At 39.4% G+C, this 25,552-nt stretch overlaps 2 protein-coding genes across 5 annotated transcripts in view; one reads left to right on the forward strand and one right to left on the reverse strand.

Moving 5' to 3' along the window:
• LOC118012940 (ectodysplasin-A receptor-associated adapter protein-like) overlaps window positions 1–1,431 on the forward strand; it is a 131,356-nt gene extending 129,925 nt beyond the window's left edge. Inside the window, exon 14 of the mRNA XM_035008522.1 lies at window positions 187–1,431. Coding sequence (XP_034864413.1) covers window positions 187–336 — 150 coding nt within the window. The 3' untranslated portion in view covers window positions 337–1,431. The remainder of the gene's footprint in view (window positions 1–186) is intronic.
• A 1,312-nt stretch (window positions 1,432–2,743) lies between these two features.
• The window catches only part of HEATR1 (HEAT repeat containing 1), a 47,370-nt gene continuing 24,561 nt past the window's right edge, over window positions 2,744–25,552 (reverse strand). For 2 of the 4 annotated variants that reach the window (XM_035008518.1, XM_035008520.1), the window contains 23 exons: window positions 24,302–24,544; window positions 23,898–24,029; window positions 22,993–23,096; window positions 22,698–22,841; window positions 21,708–21,826; window positions 21,488–21,609; window positions 19,802–19,930; window positions 17,993–18,223; window positions 17,103–17,229; window positions 15,512–15,672; window positions 12,506–12,552; window positions 12,278–12,401; window positions 11,533–11,673; window positions 10,741–11,030; window positions 9,905–10,055; window positions 8,799–8,957; window positions 8,501–8,635; window positions 8,245–8,349; window positions 7,988–8,156; window positions 7,327–7,481; window positions 6,742–6,900; window positions 4,298–4,406; window positions 2,744–3,082 (listed from right to left, as the gene is read on the reverse strand). In XM_035008518.1, coding sequence (XP_034864409.1) covers window positions 2,994–3,082; window positions 4,298–4,406; window positions 6,742–6,900; window positions 7,327–7,481; window positions 7,988–8,156; window positions 8,245–8,349; window positions 8,501–8,635; window positions 8,799–8,957; window positions 9,905–10,055; window positions 10,741–11,030; window positions 11,533–11,673; window positions 12,278–12,401; window positions 12,506–12,552; window positions 15,512–15,672; window positions 17,103–17,229; window positions 17,993–18,223; window positions 19,802–19,930; window positions 21,488–21,609; window positions 21,708–21,826; window positions 22,698–22,841; window positions 22,993–23,096; window positions 23,898–24,029; window positions 24,302–24,544 — 3,345 coding nt within the window. In that variant the 3' untranslated portion in view covers window positions 2,744–2,993. Of the gene's footprint in view, window positions 3,083–4,297; window positions 4,407–6,741; window positions 6,901–7,326; window positions 7,482–7,987; window positions 8,157–8,244; window positions 8,350–8,500; window positions 8,636–8,798; window positions 8,958–9,904; window positions 10,056–10,740; window positions 11,031–11,532; window positions 11,674–12,277; window positions 12,402–12,505; window positions 12,553–15,511; window positions 15,673–17,102; window positions 17,230–17,992; window positions 18,224–19,801; window positions 19,931–21,487; window positions 21,610–21,707; window positions 21,827–22,697; window positions 22,842–22,992; window positions 23,097–23,897; window positions 24,030–24,301; window positions 24,545–25,552 lie in introns of those variants that run through there. The other 2 variants (XM_035008519.1, XM_035008521.1) reach the window with 2 other exon arrangements.

Below are 25,552 nucleotides of genomic sequence, written 5' to 3' on the forward strand. Positions count from 1 at the left end.
GGTGCTACTACCAGATAAACTTTAGAGTCTTAGAAGAGAAGTTAACAGCAGCAAGCTGGGAGAACGCCTCTGTGTATAAAGCAAACCCAACGGGTTTACTTTTTGATATTTTGTTAATGTGCAAAAAAAACCCAAAAAATGTTAAACCAAGAGGAGCCACTAATGTTGTGTGTACTTTCCTTTCAGATGATAATTTATTGTGACGCTAGCGAATTCAAGGTTGCAGTAAATGGTGTACACAGCCTGGAGTACAAACACAGGTTTAAAGAGCTTAGCAATATTGACACGCTGGAAATTGATGGAGATATTCACTTACTGGAAGTAAGGAGCTGGTAGCTGATATGCTTGCTACAAAAACTGAAATACAAAATGGCTTATGTAACACTGGCCTTGTTAAAATGCATCTATTGTATTTGTGTATATATATTGTTAAAATGAGCTTACATAACATGAAGTCCTACTAGGTGTTCTCAGGCCTTGCCACGCAGTGTAGCTTTGTCTAGCACAGAATAAGGACCTTTGAGGCAACAGGTAACTTACAGTCATTATTCAGGCCTTTCTGTTCTCTCTCCCACTCTGGCCTCTGCTTTTTTAATCTGCCTCACATTCAGCAAGTACCGGTTGATACAGAAGCTAACGTACATGGAGCACGTATTCTCGTCAGCCCTGTGCTAGGAGCTGTGGAGAGAAGTATACAATGGAGCACAGTACCACTCTGTTCCCCGTTTTCTTGAGCTCAGAATCTTCTGTGCTCTGATAATCGTGCCACTGATTTTTCTACAGGCATTAATCACATAAAGTAACCAGAGATAGCTACTCAGCTGTGAAGTCACCTACATAAACTAATTTACAAAACACTACTTCTCTGTCGATCACTTTCATACCCAAAGTTCAATCATATCCCATAATGGAAAGGACTGATGTTGCCTTACATCTGGCAGTTTCCTTTAGCATGATAAATACCTAGCTGTACTAGCTGTAAGCATTGCCAAATAATTAACACTATGAAATCTGAACACAGCACAAAGATTAAGGCAAAAAACACAGCAAAACAAAACCAATGGTATTAAAATTAACTTGATGTCAGGCCACTGATGTCTGTACCAGTAAATGCTTAGAGTACCTGAATTCAGGGTGAGTCCGAAGTGTACACATACTCCAGTAGAAAGTTCAAGGTAGACTTCAACAAAACAATGTCAAGATTAGGTTTCATGACTTCATAAAATAGGCACTATCAATCAGAGGGTAGAAAACACCGAGACCAATGGAGTAGAGAGAAGTGGTATAACAATCTATTGCTTGTCCTCATGCAAACAAACCTTGCCTCTCTGCTCTTCTAAAGATTAGTCCCTCATCATTAGCGATAGAGATCAAAACACTGTTCTACTTTAAGTGATTAAAATCAAACCTGTATCAGCAGGTTAAACTGTTGCATTTCTGTAATTTTTTCTATTACTCTTTGAAGCGAGTTGGCAGAAGTTCTTTGTACAATTCTTACAGGTCAGATCTTGTTACAAGAAATTTCCAAGGCTTGGGAGTGGGGAGGTAAAAAAAGCTGAATCAATTTGATCATTTTATCCTGTTAAACTGATGGGCTGAATATGCTGCCAGCATTTACAAATATTTTTCATTACAAATTTTTGGTTAGTCTTTTTGGTATATGGGTACAATAATATCTAAGACTAGTAATCTGATTTTTTAGAAGTACTCAGTGGAGAAGCTTCTGGCCCTTAATTCTTTTCTATTCATGTTAATTTATTATGTTGTATCTTGCCAAGCTCATGTGGAGGAGGGGGGTCCTAACTTTAACTGGGAAAGTTGTAGAAGGAATCCCCAGGTTTTCTTTTTTTTCCCCTTTCTAAAGAACATCAGAGGACTTACTCAGAGAAAAATAAAAGCCCATGTACATTGTTTCCTCTAATACCTAAATATACCTTCATGTGTAACAAAAGAGTAAACATCAAGTATTACAAGAAAGATTGACAGAAAAACCCCAAAATATTAATGTGTTTTAAAAAGATTTCTTAGATGGGAGTACACATTCCTAGCAAGTGGTATCTCTAAAGCTGCAATTTAGCCTTTTGCTTCGTCACAGTTCTGCATTGTTTCTATATTAAATTAGAACAAAGGCTTTCAAACTAAAATTTTTTAAAGGCATAAGTAATTAAAATGCCTTAAATAAAGGCAGATTTAATTTTTTTTAAAGCCTTTACTTCAAGTGACATCAGAGATTAGAAAACCTCAAAGCTTTGAAACAAATCTGATACTTTCTCGTACAAGTAATTCTTGGATTACCATCAGTGGAAATGTGATCACTTCTAATCCTGGAGGAGCCATGCCACCTAGTGTTTCTGGGCCTTTTCTATTTGTGGGATCTGCCTACACAGCCCACTGCCTTGGCTGCCCAAAGACTGAAGGGTAAAGAAGACAATCGTAGTCCTAAATGGGAAATGCATTCCAGAACTAATTTCCTCTGTGGCCACAGACACAAAAATTAAGGCTGAAGTGTCATCTACCCGAAATGAAAAGTATTCCAAATAGCTTTATAGTCCAAAGCGCTGCTGCTGAGTAATGTCCTTTTCTTGAAGAGCTACCTTGAGTGAAATCTCTGACATGGATACCATGTACATAAGACATCCCTTTCTGGAAGAGAGTTAAGGTTTTATGGTCTAAATGAGGTACTTTCACCTTTGAGTGCCCAAATTAAATACGTCCGTAATATCAATAACTTCAATCAGAAAAGACTTCAACAAATGTTTAAGCAAACACAGCAGTCTGTATACAAATCCCAGGTATCATTTACTCTTACTGCAATTCTGTACAGGTGGCCAGAGAGGTTTCTATGGGAGCACAAACCAGGTGGGAATTTTGTAAAGGAGTCCACACAGGTGTCAGGGTACCAAAAGTAGTATGGTACCAAACACCCAAAAATAAAAATATGAAAAATAAATCTGACTTCTGAGCAGAGTAAGAAACACCAAACCCCCGAAGTTTTAGAAGTAGCTCTGGAGCGGCTCTCCCAGTATAGCTTCCAGTTGCTGAATAGTCTTTTGGCACTGATGTTCTACTTCTTCACATTCATCTAAAAAACAAAAATAAAAACTGAACCAATCTCCTGCTTCAATTATCATTCGTCTAATACTTCAGGTCTTAAATTCTCTGGCCATTGTTCAATCAAAAGAGGGAAATGAAAATTCAATGCAGCAGAGAGCATCTCCTCTCCTCCTCCTCTGCATGCCCCCCCTTCTTGCCTTTGTTCCCTTCTTGGTCTCAGACCTAGAAGCTGAGTAAGACAGAGCCCCCAAAATAGTGGTACAGTAGTGAAAATTCCGAATTCCTAGTGATGCCCCTCGTCCAGGACATAAGAAACAGAGGTGAATGTACTTTTAGAAAAGTAGTGAACCATTAATATGAAAAAGCCATTTGTCTACTTGGCTCCGTCCGCCCTGCCTAATAAGACGTGAACCGTTCTCCCTCGGCCTGCGTGGTGGCACGTGTGCAGTACGTCCACAACTGCTCAGAGCTGGATTCAAATGCCACTTCTACCTATCACACTCACGTTATCAAACTAATCCTTGTCAAGCCTCTGGTTTCTTCCTTTTTGAAAACAGGGATAATGGCATACAGCCCGTCATGAGGATTAAATGAGATCCTCCATGCAGAGCACAGAGTAAATGTTGGTCATTATTAACAGGCAGCTAACCTACTGCAATCTTTTTTTTTTTTTTTTTTAAGATTTTATTTATTTATTTGAGAGAGAGAATGAGAGAGAGCGAGCACATGAGAGAGGGGAGGGTCAGAGGGAGAAGCAGACTCCCCACTGAGCAGGGAGCCCGATGTGGGACTCGATCCAGGGACTCCAGGATCATGACCTGAGCTGAAGGCAGTCGCTTAACCAACTGAGCCACCCAGGCACCCTAACCTACTGCAATCTTAATGGCACCAGACACTCTGCTACAATAACCCTATGTCTGGGGACCAAAACAGTCAATGACCTAAATGTCCAAGATTGATGAAAAACCACATTGTAGTATGTTTTTACCATCATAAACACAAAAGTAAAGGTAGTGAAGATTACACTGTGAGCAAAGTTTCTTATGATCCTGGGGCAGCCCCCTAGCATGCTCCCCACCCTACTCAAAACAGGAACTCGGCCTCCTGTGTCTGCAGCAGGAGATGCGGTGCAGGCGGAGGATGGGAACCAAGGGCTCGTCACATTCTATCCACATTGCCATTACCCCTGGGCACATTTTCACAGAATTTTACTGTAATTATTTCTTAGTAGTTTAGGAATTACCTTCCATCAGTTCAGCTAAGAAAGGAATGGACTCTGGCAGCAAGACAATATAATTCTCCTTTAGTTTCTCAGCTAGTGCTAACACGGTAATCAGAGCAGCAAAGCGGACCTGAAAGGGATAAAGAGGTAAAGAATAAGGATTTTAAAAAACCCCCAAAAAAGTATTGCCACATTTATATCTTATGACTCACATGAAACAGCCTCTGACTTTTTACGCTAAATGTTCCTTTACATGAGTTTGCTCCCCTTGCATCCACTCAGCTTTCATCTCAGAATACCAATTTAACAATTTGGGCTCCATTTATAATATGAGCAACCTTCTACAAACCAGTGTCTTCCAGTACTGCAGGGCTTAATGTGAATATATTTTTTATAACATTTTCTTTTTTTGAGAGAGAACGCGCATGTGCACACAGGTGGTGGAAGGTTGGGGGCAAAGGCAGAGAAAGAGAATCTTTTTTTTTTTTAAGTTTTTATTTATTTTATTTGAGAGAGAGAGAATGAGAGACAGAGAGCATGAGAGGGAGGAGGGTCAGAGGGAGAAGCAGACTCCCTGCCGAGCAGGGAGCCCGATGCGGGACTCGATCCCGGGACTCCAGGATCATGACCTGAGCCGAAGGCAGTCGCTTAACCAACTGAGCCACCTAGGCGCCTGACAAAGAGAATCTTAAGTAGACTCCGTGCTGAGCATGGCGCCCAATGTGGGACTTAGTCTCACCACCCTGAGATTAGGACCTGAGCCGAAACCAAGTCAGAAGCTTAATCGACTGTACCACCCAGGCGCCCCCACATCTTCCTTTAAAAATAAAATGCTACAGGGCGCCTGGGTGGTTCAGTTGGTTAAGCGACTGCCTTTAGCTCAGGTCATGATCCCGGAGTCCTGGGATCGAGTCCCACATCGGGCTCCCGGCTCATCAGGGAGCCTGTTTCTCCCTCTGACCCTCTCCACTCTCATGCTGTTTCTCTCTCTCTCTCTCTCAAGTAAATAAATAAATAAAATCTTTAAAAAAAAATAAAATAAAATGCTACACACAAACTCAAGAGTATCATTCCAAATTTCTGTACACTGGAACTCACTGGCTCACCTAGCTGTCAGAGATGAGGCTGGGCTGGCTGAAAAGCATCCCTGGTCACCTCAGGCAGGGCCCCTCACTCAGAACCTGGTGTCACCACTACAGTCGTGGGAGGGGATGGGCGCTGGCTCTGGTCTCATGCTCAGCACAGAATTAAAAAACACTTAATGTATTATGATGTTCCAGTCTAGGAACTTAAAAAAAAGTGTAGGTGTCTCTCACATGACTGGTCTATGACAAGTAATACAAGCAGTCGTCGGGCACTGTTCGTGATCCACTAGTTTTTGTTTTTAAAAGATTTTATTTATTTATTTGAGATAGCAAGAGAGGAAGAGCACAAGCCGGGGGGGGGGGGGGGGGGGGGGCAGACGAGGAAGGAGAGGGAGAAGCAGCTTCCCCGCTGAGCAGGGAGTCCAATGCAAGGCTCAATCTCAGGACCCCGAGATCACGACCTAAGTCGAAGGCAGATGCTTAATGGACTGAGCCACCCAGGCGCCCCAGTGATTCACTTTGAAATCAAAGCTGTACTAGTCCTCCTGGTTTTGGATCATTTAAAAAATATTTGGATACAGCAAAATTATTTAAAAAGCGTCTGTAACTACCTATGTTCAAACCAGACTTTCTTGATATTATACAATCAAAACATTCAAATAAATTTAATGCTACAACAACTTTGTAAGAACCTGCAATTTAAAATTTGGGGGTTCATGAAAATAGCCTCATTGTTCTCTTTGTTCTAATAAATAAATATTACAAATTTCAAGTACGAAACCTTTCAGTAAAATTCTGTTTTGGTCTGTTTTATTCACTGAGGCTCTTGTATGATAATTAGAGAAATGGTGATGCACTGCCAACTAGTTTGAAAACACTGACACTCAGGCATGGAATTTAATTTCCATTCATCCTCACGCAGGTCAGTGAGCTGCTTACCTTTTGTTATTCCACAAAATCCTAAGCCTGATAAATACAATGGAGGTAATATCACTGCTCTAACTCAAAGGAATGTTCTGCGGGCAAACTGAAAGTCTGTCTCTGGGAAAACAAGGACATTTAAATGGGGCTTAAGAAGCACAAGGAATTACTTCAGGTTTTTTCAAAATTTGAAAGTATTTAGAAAATGTTAGTACTTGTGTCTAACGTGGGGGTGGGAGAGAACTTCTATTATTTATAAATAACCTTTAAGTAAAAACCAAAAATTTTTCAGGCTCAAACTTCTGCCTACTTCTGCCTCACAAGAAACCTCTAGTTCTAGAAGATGAGCAGCATGTCCCTGCTGATTTACCAGGGTCCTATATCCTTGACCACTTTAAGGCTGTTTGGGTTGTATGATGAATACACGTAGCTTCGGTGCTTGTCAACCACAGCTCCTACCTTGGGTGAGGAGTCTCTTGTCTTGAGCAGAATCTGGTAGTTCAGTGGTTTCCAAAGAGAGTCATCTGCCATGGCCACTGAAAATTGCGCGACGCAGGGGATCAGGTGCTTCGTCACCCGCTCCTGGTAGCGTGCATCCCCTCCCAGCCTGTTTTCTAGCTATGAAGAGGGAGACAAGGACTTTGAGTCTCCTTTTTGTTTGAAAAAATACCCAATGTATAAATAATTTTTTACTCTCTTTCATGATGGCAGCAGGCTCAAAAACCAGGTGTAATTCTAGTACTCTCTCTCTAGAACAAATTTACCATGGTTTTGGAGGTCAGACTCTTCTAGCCCTTAGCATCACCCCTTTCCCTCCAGCAGAACAGCTGAGAGGAGTTCTTCCAGAGAGCAGACAAGTCCTAAAATATTCTCGATAAATCCAAGTTTAGAAAATGAAAAATCAATTTTGAAATAAAAATTTCATTAAAAAAAAAAAAGCCTGGAGAAGAAAACCCAGCAGCTGTAATTTTTAGTAGATATAAAATCTAGTAACACTTACGGCTTCCTCAGTTTGTCAAAAAAAAGATGGTTCTATTTGGTTACCTGGTCCACCAGGGGCATCATCAAGGCCTCTGCTCTCTCTTTACTGATAAAATGCTGAGTATCAAAAAGGAAGATTTTATATAAACAGTTCAAAACAAACTGTAAGAGCAAGCAACACTTTTCAGGGTCCTTGTCAGAGTCAAAAAACGCTTCATCTGTAGATAGGGGAGAGTAAAAGGGAAAAAAAAAATTTGATTTTCACAATTTAATCTCCAATGTTTAAATTCAGATCACTATTAACACCATAAACAGAAAGGTATTTCTAAAATGATACAGAACTCAATCAGGATGAAGGCACAATATGAATGGCTCTCGGATATGTGACTCCTTTAAGAGAAGATTCTCAGTCAAGATCACTTAGTTTGGCAAGTTCAGTTAGCAGCTGTCCAGCAGGTTACTCATCAGCAGTACGGAACACACCAACCTGAACGTTTTACAGTTACTTTCAATAACTTAAAATTAACGCCCATGTACTTTATTCTTTCTCCCAAGGGCGTCAGTTGATCATAACATGTTTTTATGAGCCTGGAACGACTACTTCAATGCCTGTCGACTGACCATGCAGTAAAAACTTCACCTTCCTTATACTTACTATACTTACTGCACCATGTGTAAGGTACACACAGCAAAGGTGTCAACTGAACTGGAGTCAGCAACCAACCTGTTTTGGAGATGTTCACCTGGTTCAAGGTGTCAGCAAAAGGCTTCACCAAGTGGCCGGCAAACAGAGTAAAAAGCCCTTTCAGCTTTTCAGCAATGCAATCTGCCAAGTTGTAAAATGTCAACAGTCTGTCCTTTGGGGCATCCTCTGTTTTAGCCCAATCAAACAGCTAAAAAGATAAAGTAGTATTAGTTTCTTCTATATATCTTGTACCATTTTATCTGAGTACAAAGGAGATGTGGAAGAAGAAAGCTTACCTTGAAGAACAGGGGCCTGAACGTTACTTCAGAAAGTTTTACAACCATGGCTACTAGACAGTCAATGATACAATTTTCTGTTTTTCCAATTTCCTCCAGATCATTCTGAAAACAGAAGAGCTGACCTATTAGCCAGATTACTAACATCTGGCTCTAAATAACTTTTGCAAGTAAAACAGGTTACATAGCTAGATTTTTCTCTGGCTCTTAAACAGGCAAATCACTTTAGGATTTGGGGAAGTGGAAATAAGCTTACTTCAGAGTGCTGTGCTCGGAAGTCCAGGGCTTCCAAGAAAAATATAGTTAGCTGAGACTGATGGGAGGTGAGCTCTTCCTTCTTCATGACCCCAATGTGCTCTTGCAGGATGCTCATAAATGGACCCAGGTGGTTCTACCAGTAACACAGTAAAGAGATGTGCCAATTTTTAATATTCTAGAGTTCGTTAATGCATTCACCAAAGAATTAAATAACCATCCTCTTCTTTAAGTGAAAACTTAAAAATTTCAGTACCATATTTCCCTTCTCCAAAGTCTAATACCCAGTATGATCTAACCTTCCAGTTCTTCTCAATTTGCTTGTACGTTCTGTTGATTGCTGGCAGTAAGACTCGGGGTGAGAGTGTAGTAGCCAGTGTCTTTTTAAGGGATGTGATACGGACATTAGCTTGTGAGGCAGAACCCATTTCACTAGTGATTGTCTCTAAATGAACCACCTATAGGAATATAAAAAGAGTGATCAAAGCCAGTATGGGAACTCACTGACAATGTCTCCACACTTGCAAAACTCAATTCAGATGCTAGTGGTTGCAGAAAGCTCAGTGCACTTCAGTTCTACAAGAATTCCTTTTAAAGCCAGTCTTGAACATCTGTAGAGAAAAATGAACAGATGTCTCTTTCCCAAGTGGGAATCAGGGATGTAGGTAAATAGTAGAAGGCAGAAGGACACAGAGCACTCCCGACTTTTTTTTTTTTTTTTTTAAAGAAGACAGGAATGCAGAGACCATGAGAAGAGTCAAGTTCTTCCTTACTAAAAAATTCTAGAAAGCTCCTCAGATGTAGTGGTCCCTTTCTGTAAGAAGTCTACTTTTAAGTCTTGGCTATAGAGTGTATGAATCAGCTAAATAATTTTCATCATGGCAGTTAAGACTCCTAATCTCATAAATGGCAAATGACAGAATAGAAATCCTAGGGCATTTTCAGTTAGAAATGCCACTTGCCCACTGCCTATCTGCCAAGTATCCACTGAACTGGAATAGAGGAATTCTACTTTGGAAGACATCTTAGGATTAAAAAAACCCTTATGTTAGAAACAGGGCATACTAGTTTCTGCAAGAAACAAGAAAAAGCAGCTCTACCAGCCCAACGCCAAAAATCTCATGGGGGACAGGAGGAGGCAGAAGAAAGGCAATAAAACACATTTTGCAGAATCAAAAGAGATGAGCCTTATAAGAAAGCAGTAACTATATCCATGTCATGATCAAGCAGGTGGGACAATGGGAGAGAAAAAGGGCACACGTTTTTACTAAAAGGCAATACAGCTTTTCAGAAATAAGAACCTTCCCTGCCAAACAGAAACTAAAAACTTAATAAAATCGTTAGACTTGTAATTTCCCCTCCCCCATGCCACCCCAGACAACATGTTGAGGTCACTGTGGCTCACCTGTGACAGGACCCCTTCTAGGTAAGGACTGATGAAGTGAGGGAGGGTCTCCACAACCTTCTGCAGGGCCGCCAAAGCACTGAGCAGATAGACCTCGCCAGAGACCAGCTCGCTGGTGCTTTTCATTGTCGTCAGCAATGATGGCATCAGGCTAGCATTAAAAAACAAGAGTTGTAAAGTAACTTTAAGAAGAAACAGAATGGAGTAGAAGTCATGAAAAAATCCAAACAACTGTGCCCACTACATCACTTCACGGCACAGCCTATAAAATGGTGCCTACATATGTTACGAGACTAAGAGCAAGAAATCTCCCAGTACCCATGGTTATGCAGTCATTTTTAAAAATAACAGGGTTTCTCAATTTAACATTTGCTATGTGTCAGGCACTGTGTGAAAAATCTTACATGCATGGCCCCACCAGACTCTTGTGCGGTAGGTTTTAGAGATGGCAAAGTTCTAACAGACTAAGTAACCTGCCCAGGGCTGCGCAGCTAGTAAATACCAAAGCTAAGGACAAAGTCAGGAGCATCCAACTTCCAAATGTGGGCAGCATGACACAGCTTTCGCCCAAACAGATGGGCCCCTCTTAGAGGGGCTTCACCCACCACACTTCCTAGTTATAGCAGGCCAAAGGGGAGTGAAAACGGGGGGACAATAAACATCATAAAGGGAAATGATAATGTTGTGGGTTTTAGCTTGAAGAAAAGATCACATCTTTAACAAATCTAATCTTACGAAACTTTTACTTAGAGGCAAAAAGTTGCTAAGGTACTATTTTTCAACCTGTACCAGACACCCGACGTGACCGTTCCTGTCCCAGGTCCCAGTCAGCATACCTGGGAAGCTGGGGGATGGCCAGTGCTTCCAGGGTGGAGGCCACCTCAGCCACACACAGCAGAGCACTTCCCAAGACATTCTTCTCTTCTTTTGTTTCTGGTGCAATCAGTTTCACTGCAGTGTTTAGCACTGGGACAAAATGCTCTGGATTTTCTGCACCAAAATTCTTGCATAAAAGCTTCAGGGTATACAACGCTGTCTGTCTGTTTATTGCTTGTTCTTCTACTGTCTTTTTTTTATGCTGCACAATGGCCAAAAGGACTGGAACCAGTTTGAGGAAACGATAAACCTGAAGAGGTCAGCCAAAATTTTCACATAATTTAAGCCACAAAATAAAATACTAGTCCATTTTTCCACTTTTACTGTTTGAGACTACCTAACTGGAAATCAGACCAAGAGGTCCAATGCCACACAATTCTACACAAGCAATGGTTTCTCCATCTGCTTTACCACTAGCCAGTGAATGTGCTTATGACCAATTTTGGACGTATTTATATAAAGCACCCTACAGGTCTGGAGTAGAAGAGGATTAGAATTATGCCAAAGTATGCTAAACCACAATGTCTGGTCCGTATTACCAAGAATTCCATTAGGCTGAGATTCCATTCTAAGAACTCTTACCACAATTCCTATTAGAAGTAACATCACATTTTAGAAACACACCTCACAGCATTACGTTCAGATAATGATATACTTATTTAAATTGTACTGCTGGACAAACTCAAGGGAGTTAAATGCAGCTCTGATAAAGCAAAGAATGCTAAATGGGTCCAGCATCGATCTTCACTTACAATTTTCTTTTTCCAGGATGTATTCTGCTGTAGCTTATTGTTCAAAAGGTCCAATGCTTTCCGGCGCACAGAGGGCAGCGGATTATCCAGCAACCCCCTGATCACAGCAATGAATGTCTCTGTGGACAGCAAGGCATTGACCTGCATGGCAGTTTCACAATGAACAAAAAAATTTTTTAAAAAAGGAATCTTCACTCAGATTAAGACAGACTTCTATTCACTGCAGAGCTTCTAGGTTCCAGGCACTTACAGGTCCTTTTTCTTATTTCTTATACTAACCTTTCAGGGAGGCATTATTAACCACGTTTATTTAAAAAAGAAAAAAACCAAAAAATCTGATGCTGAGAGTAAGTGAACTGCTCAAAGTCTTGTAGTTAGATTTTGAACAGTGATCCTCATGTCAAGGCCAGTGATATTTCTAATACCCCATATACTCTACCTAAAAAGGTATTTTTCTCCTATTCCACTTCAATAAAAGTGGAATATGATATAGTAATAGATGACTGAATATTCAAAGAATATTTATTGAGACACATGTTCTCATAATTGGTAGAGAAAAATCCTTTTTCAGATGAATTTCTTCCTAGCTATCAAGAGATACTTTTCTGAGAAAAATGTGAGCTGCATTATATTAAGAAAAGTCTATTGCTAAGTTTATTCTTAAAGTAAAACCTTGTATGTCAGTTTCACAATGACATAAAAACAGCCAATAAAACACAGCAGATGGGGAGAAATGAAAACCTACCTTATCTAACATGTCGTAAGCTTTGCTCAGCAGTGCCCGCCAAAATTTCACAGTTAGTTTGTCTGCATTTTTCTCCATGGACTGTGCTACAGCATTAATATAGCCAAGAACAGTTTCCAGCAACCTAAAACAAGGGAGACTCATATGAGAATTTTGTGCACTATTCTTCCGGCTTTTTGATAGAAAGCTGGAAATTATTTCCAAGTTAAAAAAAAAAAAGTAACATACCTCTGTTCAAGGCCTTTTAAAACCTGAGGACCACCACTTTCAACCACCTAATTTTTAAAGAAAACATCATTAGAACAGTATGGAAGTTAGTAATAACATCATTTGAGTAGGTGCAGTGAAACTCATCTAAGACTATTCAAGTCAAACTTCCCAGGGGCTGTTTTCTGACATTACAATTTAATCAGGTTCAGATCATCCCCACCACAGTAATAACTCTGGTTCCCCTTCCTTTAACTATTCTATTCATATTAAGGATACTCTATAGATACTTGTTGACATTTGTAAAGCACTACAAAGATTCAGAAAAACATAGTCATCTATACTCATTTACCCACTAATTTTATGAAATGCTTTCCTTAGTTCTTACCTAATTTTAAGATATTCAACATTATAGATACAGGTATAGTCCCCTCTGTACTGCTCCCTCTTCCCTTCTCCCAGTACCCCCAGCCCCACGAATTTGAACCTGCCATTAAATGTAGTCAGAGTACACAGCAGTTAGCAACGTGCTTTTCTGGGAATGTGGGAGTTCTGAGATCTGTCTACGGGGACTCATGTTGTCCTAGTGCTCATTTAACTGCACACAGTGCTTCTTGCATACACCACAGGACACAAGATGGCCTATCTGCTCATCCACCTCTGTTTACCGTGGACATTTCATTTATGTCCATTTTTTCTGTTGGTAAGAACATCAGAAAAGAACATTCTTGTGTATCTCCTTGAACAAGCAGGCACGTTTCTGTAGAGCCTATACCCAAAAAAGGGAATGGCTAGATCAGCGGAGATGCGCATCTCCAACCTGACTGGAGACTGCGAGTGCTTTCTGTGGAGTCGCCGTCCAGAGACATTACCCATCGCTGTGGACACAAATAACCGTGTCCCCACAGCCTTGCCACTTCTTGGCAGTAAGAGCTTTCAAATTTTTGCCAATTTGATGGACATCATAGTGGCATCCCATTTAATCTGCAATTTCCTTCCTACCAGGAAGGTTATTCTGTTGTATATTAATTGGCCATCTGTGATTCCTTTTTAGTGAATTCATGTTCTCTGCCAGATGTTCTAATGGGAAGTGAATTTATGAACTTTATGTCTGTGGCTTTCTTTTCATTTTGTTTATGGTGGCTTTTTGTTGAACTGAACTTCTAAAGAAATTCTTCTCCATCCTCTGGTCACAATGTTCTCAATTTTCTTCTGAATGTTCCTTTTCACACTGAAGTCAATTTTTAATCTACTTAAAATTCTCTTTTGTATACAGTGTGAGCTCAGTCTTCTTTCCCCAAATGGAAGACAAACCATGCCGGCTCTAGTTATCGGACAGTTCTCTTTCCCCAACTACTCTGTAAAGCCCCTGCCACATTAACACCTTTCTTACATTCACATGGGTGTGCATCCAGACAGAAGTCAGTCACACTAACCCAACTGCTCTTGCACCACCACTGTCCTTGGCAAGCGGATCCAGAGTAGTGTCCACACTGATCCCTCTCAAGCAAGCTAGCAAATCTAATTATTAGTTCTAGGAATTTGGTGACTATCTTTTCGGATTCTTACACTTCATTCTTCCGCTGAATAGAAACAGCAACCGGACAGGACAGGACATCCTTGTTCCGGACTTTATAATGTCTGTTTCATTAAGAAGTGTGATATAAACCAGTTTGTTATCTCTGTAAGGCCAAGGAAGTTCCCATCCACGCTGGATGCTAAGAGGATTTGTTCTTAAACCATGAATTAGTATTGAATTTATCAAATTATTTCTCTATAAATACTTCAATTACCATAAGGTTTCCCCTGTTGACCTGCTCATGCAGTAGACATAGAACACAGACTTTCTAATGTTCAACCACTCTGATGTTCCCAATCCTTCCTTCTCTTCGTTTCTGTATTTCCTCCTTCCTCTCTGTGTGTAAAGTTTAAGACACAAGGAGGGTCCTCTCTAGCCTTCAACGTTTAATTCTAAAAGTTCACAGATGTGTCTCCTAAAGGCATATAAATCACAGGTACAGAGCTTGCGTATGCAGGTAAAGAGCCTATAATTATAAGCACTTCAGAATCCTTCCTCTACTTGACCCCCATTACTACATTTTCCCTCCTTCCCAAAGGTAAACACTATCCTTACTTCTAAAACCACAGATTTGTTTTGCCTGTTTCTGAACTTTATATGATTGGAATTAGGGTGTATTCTTTTGTGTCTGCCTGCTTTCTTTTACTATTATCTTTATGAGATTCATTCATGTCCATTTATGACGACGGACACTTTATCTGCTCCACTGTTGAGACACCTGGGTTGATGCCAGTTCTGGGCTACCACAAATATTGCTATTATGAGTATTCTTATCAATGTATTTTAGCACATATGCTAAATATATGCTCATATATTTCTGTTGGGTAGACAGGCATACCTTGGAGAGACTGCAGGTTCAGGTCCAGACCAGCACAATAAAGTATCACAATAAAGTGAGCCGAATGAATTTTCTGGTTTCCCAGTACATATAAAAGTTATATTTATGCTAATTGTAGTCTGTTACGTGTGCAATAGTGTTGTATCTAAAAAACAATGTACATACCTTAAAAATACCCTATTGCTAAAAAATGCTAACCATCACCTGAGCTTTCAGCAAGTCATAATCACTTAATCACAGATCATCATACCAAATATAATGAAAAAGTTTGAGATAGAGACATGAAGTGATCAATTGCTGTTGGAAAAATGGTGCTGGAAGACTTGTGTGATGCTACAAGTCTACAATTTGTAAAAAATACACACCATCTGTGAAGCACAGTAAGTGAGGTATGCCTGTATACCACTTGAGAATGCAAATACAGAGTGGCCAGGTTTATATGTGTACAACCTTAACAGATCACTCCAGTTTATGGTAAATTCTACCGTTTTTTTCTGTTATCTTTAAAGGAATGCCTCATGTTTTATATCTCTTTTTACTAGTTTAAAAGATAGTTCCTTCAGAAAAAAAAATATTTTTTTGTCATAAATACATTTAAAGAACACATCACCTTTCTGATAAAATGGCTGGAAGCCAGGAGCTGAGACATGAAGGACACTGACAAGAATTTAAAATGCCGCAGTTGCTTGCTAGTGTGAGTGTCTATATTAAAAATCTGTAGCATTTCTTCTTGTGATTCGCTTTTAGTTGACACTGCTTTGGGAACAGCTTCTGAAAAAGAACAAGACAAGTTACCTCACTCATCTTCATGTGGAATCTTTATAAAGATATAGACATAAAGAGCATGGTACATGGGATATAATTTTGAGTGGAATTTGTGAATCTGTCACACTCAGTTTTTCCTCTTCTGAATTAGTGAAAGATGTGTATTTATCAACAAAATATCCAAAAGCCCCAAGATGAGTGTGTGTAAGACAAAAATAAACCAACAAAAAACTCAGGGCAACTGAGACAAGCAAATGAAAGACAAAAACACTACAAAGATGTCTTTAAATGTTGCCGCCATTCCCAATCCTGAAGCCTCAGAGGTATTTACTTGGTGGCCCCCAATAGACTGAAGGAGGGTCCTCTCTAGCCTTCAACGTTTAATTCTAAAAGTTCACAGATGTGTCTCCTAAAACTCTGTAGAATCCCATATCCAAATTTACTAATATAACAGGGTTTGAGGGTGCGGTAATTTGGAGTCCACAGCAGGCCATTTAAAAAACATTGCCCTAGAGAGTGACTCAAACTGAAGACTTCCTCCATAAACAGGTCACTACATAGAGCTCTCCAGGCTGGTCTGTTCCTGCCAGACCTAAGCAGACTGTAGGATCAGACAAGCCACTGCCTGGCCAAAACAGCTAGCCATACAGAAAATAGTCCCCACGGAGTCCTTAGTATCTTCTTTCCAATGCTCCTTGCTACTGTTTCAAAGGGCAGAGAACTAAGAACACATCAAACCCTTTCTTAAACCAGTCTCATTGGTGATGCAATTAGTGGAATTTGTTTCAAGACTCATATATACAGTAAAATTTTAATATTTACTTATTTATTTTTAAAGCTTTTATTTATTTATCTGACAGAGAGTAAGAGAGAGAGAGAGCACAAGCAGGGGGCACAGCAGGCAGAGGGAGAGGAAGAAGCAGGTCCCTGCTGAGCAAAGAGCCAGACATGGGGCTTGATCCCAGGACCCTGGGATCATGACATGAGCCGAAGGCAGCCACTTAACCAACTGAGCCACCCAGGCGTCCCTAACATTTTAATATTTAGTTACCAAAGTTGTGTTGTTTTTTCTCTTCCTGTGTCTTCACAAATATTTTAATGGAAAGACAAGAGACAGCTAATAAGTTCCTCCTAACTTGCTGTCATTTTACCAATGCATCCTGTACACCTGTTAACACTCCACAGCCAACACATCCACACAAAAGCACAGAAGTATAAAAGCCAATGTGTGTGTGAGGAGAGGCGAGTAGAAGTCCTACTTTCTATCTTCCCTAAGGATTTGAGAAGACACACATACATTTAAATTAAAAATTATTGTTACTTGCAAAAAACCCTTCTAAAGATGTACTATGTGTGCTAAGGATGATAACCTGCATGGTCTTCTGCTTCTCTTGGTCTTTCAGATTAAACAATAATTAACACCTGATTATGCTTACCATCTTTTTCCTCTGGCAGCTTTATTAAGTACTGAAGAATATTCATCAAGCTTTGTATCTGATGTTGGACACTGAATTCACAACAGACTGAAATCCAAAATTCAGTGTCTGCCTCTAAAATAGCATCCTGTATAGAGAAGAGAAATAAGTAATAAAACTATACCTATCAAATTTATGTTAGTAAGTACACGTTAGGGAAATATTTTAAAAATATTTCTTAGCGTGCAAAGGCATTACATATTGTTCCTTACGGTCATGTGTATCAGCAGATGAATGAGTTACTAAGTGTCCTACATAAAAAAGCCAATTCATGAGAACTATGTGGGCATAATTCCAGGAAAATCTGCACTGTGATTTCTAGCAGAACTGAATGTGCTCCTTTACTTAGGGTAGCTCTAGATCTATTCCCAGATCCTATGTCTAAAAAGTCATTTAAAACCAGTCCTTGACCTAGAAGTTCTGCCCTCATCTATGTAAACAGGGCTCTTTAAAACAATCACCAGTGTTAACAATTTTGATGATCCTGACACTCCTCCCTTTCTCCATGAAATGCCTTCAAAACCATTTTCAAGAGACACAGTTTAATTACTTTACAGCTGTACTCTGTTAGGCTTAAAAAAGAACCACCTAACATGGCACTACAGACCAGTTCGTAGGAAAGTCAAATCACCCACAGCAAATGATCTGTTGCTACTGCGGGTATTTAGAGTGCCACAGGCTCTGAAAGCAATTGTAAAGAATGTCAAAAACATCTTTAAAAACAGTTCTGAGCGAGTACTGTTAAGTAACAGACATAAGCATCACTGGCCCCACACATAAACTGGGAAATATCACAAAGTGCATGTGAAACATCAACATTTCCTTCTAGTCACCCCACCCTATACTCTGACCTTTTCTCCATAGGCAGCCACCAGCACTGTTTTAGTGACATACTGTTCAAAAAGCAGGAGGAGGAGAACCCAGAGGAATCTCTCTGCACCTAATGTATCGACAAGCTGAACAAGGATGGGCAGGCGCCTGTGCTCTGGAACATGGGGCAGAGCGTCCACAAACACGTTAATGATTTTCACCACGACTCCTTCCACGTTTCTTGTGACTTCTACAGAGTCTCCACCATCGGACTGCAGAAACAGCAAGCAGGGACAGTGAGTAGGAGCAAATAACCCTTCACAAGGAAGTTTTCAGGTGGACATGGAAAGGCCTTCCAGATGTGCCCCAAAAAAGTAATCAAAAGAACGTGAATAATCAAGGACCTATTAGTAAATACTCAGTAAGTACAGATTACGTCCCAGGTACTATATGGCCCCGAGGGGAATACAAGGTGTAGGATGTGAGCCCGGCCCCAAAGAAGATCTATCGTCTGTATGAACAAGATTCACGTGGGGAAAGATAGCAACAGGAGGTCCTGAATGACAGATGCCAAGTATGTGGCACTTATAACAAATCTGCTCTCAGGCCAACTGGAAGCCTGCACACATCAAGCAGGATTTGTGTTCTGCCAGGAGAAGAATGGGTGTAATCTACATAAGCAAAGCACAAAAAAGGCCAACAACTCCCTGTTCCTTTCAGAATAACATTCAAACCACTTAACTCTGGAACTGATACTCCAAATATGGTTGTTGAATGAAAGAATGAATGAGCCAATGCCCTCTACTTCTCCCTGTCTCAACACCCTACACTCCACAAATCAATCTACAGTACATTCTTCACACACACACTGTACACATTCCTGGACCTTGCCATTTCATTAAGCAAATCCCGTCCTTCATTCGTATCAGTTCAAATTCTATTTCTTATAAAACTGTGGTCTTCCTGGCCCATAGCTGCTGTCCTTTATTCTGAACTCTTCTAGCACTGACCTATTCAACTAGCATATATGATACGGATGCATAGTTATTTTTCTTTTAACATCTGTGTCCCATACTTGCCGTCTTGTTGGACACGGAGAATACCAACCTAATACCAAGATTAAAAGGAGATGGTGCTGAATATGGTCATCCCTGGAATGGTCAATAATGTGAGGAAGACATTAACAACAGGTGGAGGTAAACAGAAAATTCAAGCAGATGACCAAGCTCTTTCATCTTTAAAGCTGCTTTTTAGTTTCAAATGGTATATCCTTACTGCCAGAGACTCAATCATCTCTAAGTACACGGCCCTTAGAGAACGCCTGGAAAATGTTTGTTGAATTGCATGTTAACAAATTTGCCACTGTAGCTCTAAAATGTCCTATCTTCATCGACCTGCGTAAGGGTATTATCCAACTGCAATGTCCTGAAATATACAGCAAATTTAAATTCACTTTGTCAGAGTAACATTAAGACACATGTACAGTTACACCCTTTTAGCACAGCAGAACCAGCTACGCATATTTATTCATATTTTTGGGAAGGACATTGTTATTAAGACTAATTCTTAGCTTTACTCTTCTGAAATTTAAGAAGCACAAATACCTGAGCATTTCAGAAAGGCTTTTAATGTCACTTATTTACTTCTACTTTCATACTATGTAAAAATTTTAAGATTAAAAAAAAATACTGGGGTGTCTGGGTGGCGCAGTTGGTTAAGCGTCCGACTCTTGATTTCAGCTCAGGTCTTGATCTCAGGGTCGTGAGTTCAAGCCCTGTGCTGGGCTCCAAGTTGGGTGTGGAGCATACTTAAAAAACCAAAAAACTACTGATGGTATAAAGACAGCTTACCTGAATAAGTGCTGGAATAACCATCTTCACTGTCTTATTAATAACTTGAAAACTGTAAGTGTCATCTAGACGCATGACACTGGCTCCCATAAATGTAAAAATAGACATGATATTGTGTAGAACTTTATCCTGAAAGAAAACACATCTTTCAGCATCTTCCATTTTAAGCACACCAAATATCAATGATTCCTTATAACCCAGCAATAAAAGAAGAAAACCAGTTTAAAAATGGGGAAAGGATTCCCAAAGACATTTCTCCAAAGATAAAGAAATGGTCAATGAGCACATGAAAAGATGCTCAACATTAGGCATTTAGGGAAATGCAAAATCCAAATCATAAGAAACGTCACACACACTAGGACAACTTAAAAGAAAAAAAAAAAATCAACTAGCAGTGAGGATTTGGAGAAATTATAATTCTCATACACTGCTGGTGGGTACAAAATTATATAGATGCTTTGGAAAATATCCAGGTCAGTTTCTCAGAAAATTAAAGTTAACTTCTGACTCAGCGATTCCACTCCTAGGTATACACCAGGGAGAAGTGAAAACATGTCCATACAAAACCTCATATATAAATGTCCACAGCAGCATAATTCACAACAGCCAGAAAGTAGAAACAAATGTCCATCAACTGACAAACAAATAAGCAAAATCTGGTATATATATACAATGGAATTTTATTTGGCCATAAAAAGGAATACTGATTCAAGCTTCAACACGGATGAACCTTGAAAACACTGCGTTAAGTGAAAGAAGTCAAGCATTAAAAAGGACACATATAGTAGGATTCCATTTATAGGAAATGTCTAGAATAGGTAAATCTACAGAGAGAAAGTAGATCAATGGTTGCCAGGGGTGGAAACTGTAGTGATAGAGGGAATGAGGAGTGACTGCTAATGAGTATGGGGCTTTTGGGGGCGATGAAAATGTTCTGGAAGTAGGTAATGGTGGATGTTTATACAACTTTGTGAACATACTGACCCCAGTGAATAGGACACCTATTTAAATGAATTATAAGGTGTATGAACTATATTTCAATAAAAGCAAAGAAAAAATATCAATGATTCTTAATTGTTTCTAGATTATCAACTCCTCTGAGGGCTAGTGACTCTCTTCCTCCAAGGAAAAAAATCCTATATGCATAAAATCTAGCACATGATGTTAGTATATTGAAAGATCTGCTAAAGCTCAGAGAGAACCCCAGGTTAAGAATCTGTGACCTAAATCCCCAACAGGAAAAAAATTTCAATCTTCAAAAGATGTACTTCTAAGGAACATTTCTCTAACTGAGATGTCTAAATAATCAAATTACTTTTTCTCAACTCACTGGATGAAGGCTGTCTGAGGATAATGGGATGGTAATTTTTTTCAAGTAACACTAACACTACCACTTATCAGTTACACGGTGCCAGGCTCTGTGCTGAGTGCAAACCATAAAGTACTCAGTCACATCCTCACAATAATCCTATGAAGAAGGTTACTATTATTGCCACTTTACAAAAAGAGGACCCGAAGTTTAGCAAGAACCAGCTTATACTGCCTCAGCTATTAAGAGACAGGACTGAGAGTCCCACCAATAAGACCCAAAGTCCACTGAATTCAGACCAGTGAGCACCTATGCATTTCCAATGAAGAAAGAAAATATCAAAATATTTGCTGAAGTCTCAAATCATTAATACTTACAGGAAATATTCCAGCAACAGTACCCAAAAGTAAAAGGGCATGGTGATGGGTCTGCGGCATCTCTGAAACACGGATGCACTGTACGATCAATTCCACATTGAACTTCTCCTCATCTAGAATATCTACAGCGATGAGAAAAAAAACAAACCTCTAAGTGGTAGGTACATTCACACGCAATAGCAAGTAATCCTTCCACCTTTCCTTCCAACAAAGTACATACCCTTTGGTATTTTGCCACCATCTGGAGAGAGTTTCTGGCAGATGTTGAGCAAACAACTAAGAATTAATTGTTTGGTGTATTCCATATTTCCCTGCTCTGGTGGCAGAGGTTCTAAACTCCTTCAGGACCCCCCGGAAAAGACATAATGGGAAATGAAAGTTACACAATTTCAGTGATGCATTAATGACCACTGTCCAGAACACATATTTAATTAGAAATAACTAAAATATTAATTAAACATAGTCTATAAAAAAGATCAAGATTCTAATTGATTTTTTTTCTCATACGGGCAGGTGCTTAATGTCAAGTTTTCTCCCTCCTCTCTGTTGCACCTTCCATCAACCTATCTGAAATCTTAGAGGACAACCTTAAGAATACGTTCCTTGGGCGCCTGGGTGGCTCAGTTGGTTAAGCGACTGCCTTCGGCTCAGGTCATGATCCTGGAGTCCCTGGATCGAGTCCCGCATCGGGCTCCCTGCTCAGCAGCGAGCCTGCTTCTTCCTCTGACCCTCCCCTCTCTCATGTGCTCTCTCTCTCTCTCTCATTCTGTCTCAAATAAATAAATAAAATCTTAAAAAATAAAAAAAATTAAAAAAAAAAAGAATACGTTCCTTTTCAGACAAAAACAAATATCTACAATACAATGGCATACAACTACAGTCATCTGGTAATTCACACCTAAAAAACATTGCAAGTTTCACACTTCATCTTTTAAAGTAAGGATGCCCCAAGGACATGGTGCTGAAAGTTAAGAAGCAGGCTATACAGGGAATGGCCATTCACTATACAACACAGGAGGAAGATCCGTTTGGGGCACGGACAATGGGTACCTAACACCTTTCTTTTAATCTTTCAACTACAGTACTTAACTTGCTTTATTTTACAGACTAGTTAAGCAAGAAAAGACTATATTTAAAAAAGAATGTTAAGATGTGCATGAATTAGAATCCTTTTCTCTCATAGATCAAAGGCAAAGGCAAGTGTCAGTACCTTGACAGCAGATTAAAAAGAGTCGGTATCAGTATCTGAGGATTTTTGAGTTTCTTTTTGTGCTGAAGTAATTCTAGGATGAGGGTTACTCTTTGCCAGTAAGAACCTCCAACTTCCTGAACAGATTCTAGATCTTGTGATTTTCTGGGAAAGAGAGAAAATATTGGAAAAGCAAGTATTATCAGTGCAAAGCAAAAATTACCATACCCATTCATGCCAAATTGATGGGTATCAAAAAATCATAATGGGGCCTGGGGAATGAATGGCATGTTCTCACTGCACTCCTAGCTCTTACTTCTGCTGCATTTTTTGTCTTCTTGTTTGCTGAATTGTGCCCAAGGATTTCGTTTTGTCTGGTGGCTCCAGTTCTATTCTGACTTGTTCAGCATTAACGGAAATCTGAAATATGAAGGAAGAATGACTGATGATACACGTCCACGGGATAAAATTAAAGAAATAAATGTTGACTTAAAAAGTAACAGTGAAAATGTCCATGTCCACTTTCACATTTTCCTAGGACTCTAGAGCCCAAACCAATCCCCAAAGGCAAATGCCACTGACTATATATTCTTTTCCATATCCTAACAGCTGTATAAAGATGAAAACAACAACACACAAACAGGAGTGTAGTATACACACTGCTCTGCACCTTAATTTGTTTCACTTAGAAATTCGCATCTTAGAAATCTAAGAAAATATGTCAAAATTCTGAGAGCTGCTGAATCTGGGTACTAGGACTTCCCCATACTATTACCTATTTTTGTGAACTTGTTTTCTGTGTTTTTAAACAACAAAACAAAGTAACTAAGTGGTTGTTCTGATGTACAGCTATGTTTTAACATATATAAACCAACAAGCAGATGCTCAATTCCATTATATATGCGTCATCAAACAACTATTTAAATTACGTATAACCTGTAACCCGTTGAACATCCTTGCATGAAACAGGTAGATCCCGTCTGAGTAAGATCCAAACTAACACACATACCCGATCTGGTTAAAACAATAAATATTTCACAAAATAAAAATAGTGGTGAAGACTTATAATTTTGATTATGCACTTCTCTATGAGCTACTTGTCCATGATTCTTATTAATGCTAACATCTGACCTAAGAGCCCCGGAATCAGAGGGTGGTTAAACATGGCTGTCACTTGGAAGAGAACAAACGTTAATAAATTATAGAAAGTTTGCAACTTACCCCTTTAAAAACACTGCCAACAGTCTGAGCACAATGTGAATTTTTACAATTCACCAATAAATCAAACAACATGTGCAAAAGCTTCTGCTGAACTTTTTCATCTGATATAGCTGCAAAAAATGGCTTTGTAATCTAGAGGAGGTAGAAAAAAGGCAATTGAGCTCAACAAACGGTGAATTCCAAAAATGACCTTTATACTGTTCTTTCTTACGATGTAATATTGTTCCCATTTTGTCAGCTAAAATAGTTTTATCACACATGTGTATCACTCAATTTTGCAAAAGCAGGCCGAACAGATGATATTCCTTTTAAAATATGTCCAGTCCACTTTAGCTTCTCCAAGTAAAACATTACAAAATTTTAAGAGCTTGAACATACTTCAGTTTCTGAAAAAAGTCACTGACCTTTTCAAGAGCTGTTATCTGAATGGTTGGCATTCCTGTGTAAAGTTCCTTTGTTGTATGCACAGCTTTTATAAATATATCTAGACTCTTTGGGTCCTTATGTAAAAGGGAAGCTGAATATTCATTATATTTTCCCAGAGTGAGATGTAAAATAATGGCCTCATCTTTCAGGATAGCTGTCGGTTCCTTCTGGATCTTTTCTAACAGTTGTTCAGCCATAGGCAACAGCTGAGAAAGCACCATCTAAAGTTTGGGAAATTTATTAGCAAACAGTTATCTATATTGACATATTTTTGCTTGCTTTACAAAGACACCCAAAGATAGGATGTTGCAAGACTGGGAGCTTAGCCTGGAGAAAAAACCCAAATAAAGATGATCCCTTGGACATGAGGAAGGGTATTTAATCCAATTAAGCATTCAGGTCCCCTCTGATAGTTCAGTTTATAATGGTCAAAAGCTCTAAACCTTTCAGAGATGAGGAGTAATCTGCAGGTGTCCCAAGACTTTTTGACAACAATACAAACTAAAGTTTTAGACCACAAAAATAAATTTTAGCTTTCTCTAAAATACTGCATGTTTCCTCAAACAGAACTTCCAAATTATGTATGTGAGGTCTTTAATAACTGTATCAAATGCCAGCACATTATGGCTTGTGGGCCAAATCCAGAGGACTACCTGTTTTTGTAAATTTTATTTATTGAAACAAAGCCAAGTTCATTTGTTTACATAACTGGCTCCAGCTTTCACAATACAATGGCAGAGCCGAGCACCTACAAGAAGAAATACTGTGGAGCCCACAGTGCCTCAAGCATTTACTATTTGGTCCTTCACAGAACAAGACGGTCAATTCCTAATTTAAACTACAAGGGATGACACAAAGCTGATAAATGCCATCTGTTTGCTGCCACCAGGAAAATCTAATTATGCGGTTTTCACTCCACTGTACCCCTGCTTTAGTTCTCCAGATGGTAGTCAGTCCAAGACTGGTGAAGCATCCAGACTCTTTTGGAACAGTTTGCTGATCACACATGACGTCACATAAAAACAAGTGCTTCACAACCTCCTTTGTATCACAGGCCTCCCTGACAAAATAATGAAAGCTATGGGTTTTCCCCTATAAAAATGTTCAACCACACACATTTTATGAATGAACAAAGGATTCTGGAATGTTCACTCTTATGTCCAAATATATTACCTTGTGGAGGATTTCCACCAGAAGACACAAACAGTTTTCTCAGGATTGCATCTTCA

This window comes from Mirounga leonina, unplaced genomic scaffold, assembly GCF_011800145.1.
Source record: "Mirounga leonina isolate KUSES-001 unplaced genomic scaffold, KU_Mleo_1.0 Mir_152, whole genome shotgun sequence".
Lineage (NCBI taxonomy): Eukaryota > Metazoa > Chordata > Mammalia > Carnivora > Phocidae > Mirounga > Mirounga leonina.